Source organism: Mugil cephalus, chromosome 11 (genome assembly GCF_022458985.1).
Source record: "Mugil cephalus isolate CIBA_MC_2020 chromosome 11, CIBA_Mcephalus_1.1, whole genome shotgun sequence".
Lineage (NCBI taxonomy): Eukaryota > Metazoa > Chordata > Actinopteri > Mugiliformes > Mugilidae > Mugil > Mugil cephalus.
Genome location: NC_061780.1, coordinates 6,181,057 through 6,188,859, shown reverse-complemented (window position 1 = coordinate 6,188,859; position 7,803 = coordinate 6,181,057). Strand labels below are relative to the sequence as shown.

Genomic DNA, 7,803 nt, shown 5'->3' with positions numbered 1-7,803 from the left:
CGGGAAGAGGGCGGACACTTTGTCAACCACGGTCACGGACGTTGTCGTGAACTTTGCCGGTGTTGAACAACCCCTGGACCCCAACCGTCAGGGTGAGTAGCTAAACAATGAAATTGTTTGCGGACTTTATAACAGCGGGTTGCCGATAGTGTCACCGTCCACCCCTCCACCAGGTCTAGTTTTGACCACGGTGTTTTTCATGTTTTGACGAGCAGATCTCGTGGTCGGCTCCACATGGCTAGCTAGCCAGGCAGCTAGCTGAACCACCGACCCTGCTAGCTTGCGCTGGCCTTCACAGGTTAAACACTCCTTGAGGATAGTTTTCCCGACTTCCCGGCTTATCTCCAAATGCGTCCTCTGTAGCAGGACGCGAGTTGCAGTTCGGCGTTGCATGCTGTTGCGAGGTGGTGCGGGGATGTATGTGTCGATAGTGGGACCAGACTGGGCCTTGCTACCTGCTGTAGTGTTACTGCCAGTACAGTAGGACACAAGAGCCACTGCAGCTAGAGCCTGTTAATGGCCTAACGTTTGTGCAGCTAGCTGTGCCCAATACTAAGTGGGTAACTGTATCCTAAGCAGGATATACAGGTGTCAACTATCGAGCCTCGCAGGTATTAGAAGCAGTTGTGTATTAGATTACAACTTGTAAACATCTTTTGTTGATGATTTTAACAATCAGTATCCCTCACCCATGTGATTAAACTGCACTGGTAAAATTAATGCCTGAAACTATCTTCATCTTGTGTCCATCACTCTTGCAGTCTGTTACAGCCTCAGAGTATGGGCAGTGTGTTGGCTGCCGCCTCCCCCGGTCCAGCCCCAGCTGCAGCTGGAGCTGGAGGTGGTCAGGGGGTCCCAGGGTTGGTGTCCGTCCCCCCGGGGTTCACCATGCCCCCTGTATCTTCCGTCCCTCCAACATCTGGATCTGGCCAACAAACAACAGACGCAGATTCCCCACTCCCAAACCCAGGCACATATGAGGAGTGCCACCGCAAATGTAAAGGTTAGAAACTCATGTGTTGAATTTAGTTTTTACTGTCTGTACGCCTGACTCTTGCTGAAATAATTGTATTGTCCCTTTTCCGTTTTAGAGGTGTTCCCCCTGCAGATGGAAGGAGTACGGTTAGTGGTCAACAAAGGCCTGAGTAACCACTTTCAGGTCAGCCACACCGTTACCCTCAGCACCCTGGGTGATTCTGGTTATCGATTTGGTTCGACCTACGTAGGCAGCAAACAGACTGGACCAGCAGAGGTAATAATAATTTCCCATGACAAATTTTTAAGGGTTGGGCTGTAAATCTTCCTGGTCATGACAGAAGGTTGAATATCAGATTTTCTGGGATCTATGCTCCGTCTAAGAAATGTATTTCTCAAGCATTTATTTTTGGGGGAAAAAGAAAATGCTTTTTGATTATGTAACTGACGAACATTGAAGAGAGAATGAAGGAGTGTTTTTCCATCGCTCTGCTACAAATGTATATCATGAATAATGGCAAGAATAATTCCTTGTGATCATAATAAGCCTCATTTTATTACTTCACCTAGATTTGAATGTTGTGTACACATCAAGGTTTAAAACTTCAAAATGTACCTCAATTAAACTTTTCTTTGCTATGCAACATTCAGCTGGTGGCCGCCTCCATAGACTGATATTCAGGAAGCTATACAGCCCAAGGTCCTGTGCAGTTGCTGCTGACCGCCTATCCATGTTACGTCATAGTTGACTGTGGTGTGTTTTATTCCTCTCAGTCATTCCCAGTCATGGTCGGAGATATGGATAACACTGGCAGTCTGAATGCCCAGATCATACACCAGCTTACGACTGCTGTGCGCTCCAAAATAGCCATCCAGGTATGTAGGCACGTAAAGGTAACAGCCTTTCAAGTGCGGTCTGTTGAGGCTTATTTTCAGAATATTATGTGGCTCTTCCATTGTTCCCAGTTTAACATTTGTTGTGTTTCTTTGCTCATTGTAGACTCAGCAGCATAAGTTTGTGAATTGGCAGTGTGATATGGAGTATCGTGGTGAAAACTTCACCTCTGCTGTAACGCTCGGAAACCCAGACGTACTTGTTGGATCTGGTATGAATTTACATGGCTTGTTGCATTATTTCAATTTGTCATGGAGGTTTCTCGTGCACATCGGTAATTTTTTAGAATAGTTAACACCATCTGTAAAGATTTGTAAAGAGTGAGGACGCCAAACAGCAAATAACTTGAATACGGTAAGGTTACATCATCAATTTATAAAATTATGAAGATATCTCTTCACATATAATGTATGCAATGTACAAATTCATGTTTGATGCTATTATAGCTAACAAAATACAATAGAGAACAAGGTCCCTGTCCACAAATGCGAGAGTTTCCTGCTTTTTCTTCACTCGAGTAAAGTTCTGAGCTCTCATATTCCTATCAAGGCGTTGTGGTGAATGCCTGCGTCCAGGCATTACCAAGTATCGCAACAAGAGGGCGCCTGGAACACACAAATGAGTCCCATCTACAGATTACGTACAACTTGATCACTACAGCCTACAGACCCAAAGGACTATTAGAGAAGCGAATATTAAACCCTCTGTCATGTCTCAAAATACCATAACTCAGCATAAAGCCCCAGAAAGCAGTCTAAAAGTGACATTCTTCACTGTTTTGAGATTTCATACAAATCTGTAGAATACAACATGTAAGTTGTTGGGGTTGTAGCACAAAAATACAATGAACTATATTACTCTATGAAACATTGTGAACTCTATCCAGAAGACTGAACTGAAGGTCTGTGTTCTGTATAAGCTGTTTGTCTACCTAGGAACCACTGCAGATGGTGGCTAATTGAGAAGACCTAATGCTCCATGCAGATGGTAGTTTGTTTTCTTTCTGCACAAACATCTCTGTATGGTCCAATCTTGTGTTATTCAGAACCTCATAAGAGGATTTTCTTGAAGTTCACAGGTTGTGATGTGTTTCAAGTGTGTTACATTTAAGGAAAATGTAACATTCCCAATATCCAGAGTCTGGAAAATGAGAAGTCTCTTATTAAAACTGCCCTTTGCTGTCCTGGTGCTGGCTGGTGATGTATCATCAGCTAGCGATTTTTCTGTATGATAAGAAAATTTCAATTTAGTACCTGTGATAATGTACACAGATCCGAATAAAAGAGTCGCCAGACACTGAAGGAGGAATCAGAAAACGTGAAAATACTTTCTATCCTGGCAATTTTAAGGAGAAAGAATGAAGAATATGTGCTCTGTATATGTAACAGATGCTCTTTGACTACTTTCCTTCAGGCATTCTCGTGGCCCACTACCTTCAGTCTATCACACCATCACTGGCTCTGGGGGGAGAGCTGGTGTATCACAGGAGACCAGGCGAGGAAGGAACTGTAACCTCCCTCTTGGGCAGATACACAGGTAAAATTCCCACTGGGGGAAAGTTTATACTTTAATTTTTGGCTAGAAAACATTTCACTTATTATTATATTATAAGATATTTTCATGTACTCATCTGTAGTGTGTCGCGATTTCAAAGTGGTACCTAATTCCGATTAGTGTGATGTATTTTAAAGTGTATTTCATTATGTATTTCCTCCCAGGTGACAACTATGTTGCGACATTGACTGTGGGAGGAGCAGGAGCTCATGCTACATACTATCACAAAGCCAATGACCAGGTAACATTATTAAAAATGTGTGTGCCTGTCATTCGCTTTTTATTGGTTTTTAATAAACACTGGACCTTAATTAGGAAGATATCTCTTAATGGACGTTTCACTGCGTGTATGTGGGTACCATTACTGTTTCAGCACGGAGTTACTTATTATTTAACTCTTTCTATACAGTTGCAGGTAGGAGTTGAATTTGAAGCCAGCACAAGGATGCAAGACACCACAACATCCTTTGGTTACCAGTTGGACCTTCCCAAAGCTAATCTGCTCTTTAAAGGTAAAAAAAAAAATGATGGTATTAAAATATCCCTAGCAGAGTAAGTTATGTGACCGTTAATATGAAGGTAAAGGAAATATAAATTTTCTTCTTATGAAACTTCCACTCGTTGTTCTCTGCAGGCACAGTTGACAGTAACTGGGTGGTTGGTGCTACCCTTGAGAAAAAACTGCTGCCACTGCCTCTCACGCTCGCCCTAGGGGCGTTCCTCAACCACCGCAAGAACAAGTTCCAGTGTGGCTTTGGTGTCACCATCGGCTAGATGTGCGAGGGTTCCCTTGAACCAGCTCGCAGGCCACAGCTTGGACCGGCACAGAGACACACAGGAACCTGGACTAAGTTTTAGAAATTGGATTCAGAGACTCTCTTACAACTGTGATTTCTGGGGCAGCCAGAGGGACGAAGACAACTACCAAGGAGCCAGGACTGGCCAAGCCATGCCTACATATTGTAGCACAAATGTCTTTCCTTTTTGGTGTATTGGATATACCCAGAGGCTAGAGAGATGTATATCAGAGGGCATCAGGTGATGCATGAGAACATGTGATGTGAAAATCAAAGTAAGTGGTAAGACATAATATATGGTGATCATGTATGGATTAAAATAAATGTGATTACTTTTTGTACAACTGGGTGCTTGATGACTGATTATGAAACAGCTTAGCACAAAGAGTGCTTCTAACCCAACATGAGTAATAAAACATCATGGAAGCTAGGCAAAACTACATCTACAAATGGGCAATATTTGTTGAGACTGCCAGTGAGATCCTGATTTAACTCTGAAGAATTCCTAAACTATATCACCCATTTCAGAATACTAATTTTAAAAATTCATACCCACAAATGACAAACATTAGGAAAGACAACTATCTCGAATGCAGTTGGTTTCTGCTGTCAGTATATTTTCTGTAAGAAACTTGATAAATACAAATGTGTGAGTAACATTAGGAGAAAACGTGGAACTAACAATTATTTCCAACAATATATATTTAAGACTAAAAATATCTTCTAGTTCACCATTGAGTCCTTTCTATTTTATTGATGACTAATTTCACTTTTCATCAGACGTCATTCAGACGTTACTGAGCTGCTTCATGATGTTACAAATTTAGCTGTAGTGCTACCTTACATTAACAAATCCTCAGGTTTTTACATACAGGCGTGACTTTATTAACAATAGTGCGTACAGTTAGAGTTGGATTACAAAATGATATATAACTTTTACGCGAAATGGTTATTTTCATGATTTAATAAACTGATCAATCACAAGGAAAAAAAACTTCTCTACTACATTTATCATACTACATTTGTCAGAACTACATTTATCATACCTTAAAATCTCTAAATCAGGGTTTCCACATGATCTGCTAAGGATTAAGAGTTTCTTAGGAAGTGACTGATGAAACCTCTTCAGCCTATATTTCCAGGAAGCTTTTTGATATTCGTTTCCTCTGATTCTTAAAATGATATTCTCCAATGTAAGCGCTGCTGTAGGTTTAAGGATGAGTTCCAAAACTGGCTGCCATGTCCTAGGCCTTCACCTTGACTTTCACAGAGGGTGAAAAACAGATGAAATGGAATCTTGGGGTTGAAACCCTGTGTGTGAAAAAGAAAAAAGGCGGCCAGACTTTTTTTTTTACTCCTTTTAAAATTTTGATTTCAAAAGCCATGCTGATGCAAAATGATAATAATTCCCTTCCATTATGGACAGAATAACCTTCTAATCAACAAAAATGCACCCACCACCAAAAGCACTCTGGTTTGAGTCATATCCACATACATGTTGAAAGCAAGTTACAACTCTGAATTTTCCAATTCTATAGTAAAGCTATGTGTCGCTGACAATGGCGTCTTTACATGAGGAGCTTCGCCAGATGGCGCTGCTGTGCAGGCGAGGACAGAGCCGCATATTAGAGAGAGTCTGGCCAACTCTACATGGACATAAATTACATGCACACGTGGATTTCACAGTATGTGTGATGTAGCTTTTATTTTTCTAAGCCTTTAGTCTAGATAACGAGTTAGCATAAGGAAAGCATTGGTGAACTACCTTCATTTGTTAAGATTTGTTGGGCATTTTTTAGATCAAGGTTCACATTAATGATGGTATGACTTTATTTTTCCCATATAAAATCTAAACAAAAAAAAAAAACAAATTTCAAAGAGAGAAACTGACATTTACCTTACATAATAGGGAGAAATCAGTTGACATCCAGTTCTTTCTTTAAATCTTCTGTTCCCATAGCTTTCTCCGTTTTTGTTCACTGGGGAAACAGTGGAGTTTCCTCCGTGTTTTCCTGATGCTGTCCTGGAGCCATAGGCTGAGCAATGTGGCATATTTTAACTTTTAATTCAGCTTTATTCCTGTTATTGCCATTTATGGAGGAATTGGTTAGATGTATCTAACATGGCGCCCAAGAAACAAGTGACCAGCATAGCCGGATAGTTCAGATGGTCCATTCCCTAGTTGGCCGGACTCTGTCTAATATACAGCTCTGGACGTGGATCATCAGCTTTTATAGGTTTTCCTATGTCAAATATGTTGCGGCTGTTTTTACGTGTTGGCCAGGAGGTCGGGCTGTGTGTGTGTGTCTCTCTCTCTCTCCCTCTCTCTCCCTCTCTTTCTCTACCCTGTCAGCCCAGGTGAGACTGATTGTCTTGTCAGCAGGAGCTGACATTAGGAGGCTGGTTTCGTTTCTCTCTCTCTCTCTCCCTCCTGCAGGTAACCTGTTTGAGGTGGAGGCTCCTGTCCCCTCCTGGTCCGAGAGGATCCCCTGAGCCCCTTATTATTTTAGTTTTAGTTAGTGCTGCTGCGCCATCCGTACAGACGGCCATACATTTTTCCCAGGTTAGTCCAGATTCAGTCATGACAGCATCCAGAAGTCTGAATATTTCCTTACCTGTTGTCCTGCCCGACACTTCCTTGCAGAGCAGAAAGTCCTCTAAAATCTCTCCTTCCCAGGGATAGCGCACCAAAACAATCATCTGAGCTGCACTAGAAATGTCGGTTGACTTGTCCAATTCAATAGAAAATTGCTCACATGAACGCAGTCTATCCAGTAGCTGTGACTCACATTGTCATTGGAAAGTGGTACGACTTTGAGTTCATGAGCGGCATCTGTCCCAAGCACAACTTCACACATTTCCACTGCCACTAGGAGAATGAGTTCTTGTCCAAGAACTGTGGCTTTTTACTATTAGCAATCTGCTGAGACACTAAATAAGAACCCATCTGTGTTTTTACAGTTGTGGCCAAGTTCACCATTCCTGTTTTCTGCTTTACATATATCTCACCCAAAAAAATCTTTTGTTTTGTCCTTACACTCCAGGTGCTTTGTAATGAGATGCCGCTTTAGCTTAGCTGGCTTCAGGGCTTCATTCACTAGCACCTGAAGAGACACAACACATTTTGGTTTTCCATCACTGTTCTCAATAAATCCAAATTGAGGATAACTGTTGTCATATTTTCTCAGTTTAGCTGGTTTGGGCTTAGCATCAGTCGACGAAGCGGATGTATGGAGAAATTTGTCCATTGTCGCAGGCCAGAAATGCTAAGCAGTGCAGGTGCTGTGTGGCAAGTGCCTCATGAGTGAAGCGTCAGATGCAGGAGAGAGAGTGACAGATGACAGTATTATGAGGTGTCACAAATATCAGACTTATTTACCCAAAGCTAACGTAGGAGGGAGTAATTGGTTTAATGGGATTGTTTTATTGGCGCAGCGGTCTCCGCGTGTAAATGGAATTTCTTTTAAATGATATCTTAAATAAGAATTTATTATAAATTATTTTGTGGATCCCCAGAGGTCTGGGGACCCCAGTTTGAAAACCATTGGACTAAAGAATAAAATATAAGGATATAAAAAATAT

The 7,803-nt window shown here is 41.7% G+C and overlaps 1 protein-coding gene across 1 annotated transcript; it reads left to right on the top strand.

Moving 5' to 3' along the window:
* Positions 1-4,562, top strand: tomm40 (translocase of outer mitochondrial membrane 40 homolog (yeast)). Its single transcript, XM_047599738.1, has 9 exons — positions 1-92; positions 762-1,003; positions 1,092-1,252; positions 1,750-1,851; positions 1,976-2,081; positions 3,284-3,406; positions 3,589-3,665; positions 3,834-3,936; positions 4,059-4,562. Exons 2-9 carry the CDS (start codon positions 781-783, stop codon positions 4,196-4,198), a joined length of 1,035 nt encoding a protein of 344 aa, XP_047455694.1. The 5' UTR covers positions 1-92; positions 762-780; the 3' UTR covers positions 4,199-4,562.
* The last annotated feature ends 3,241 nt before the right edge of the window (positions 4,563-7,803 follow it).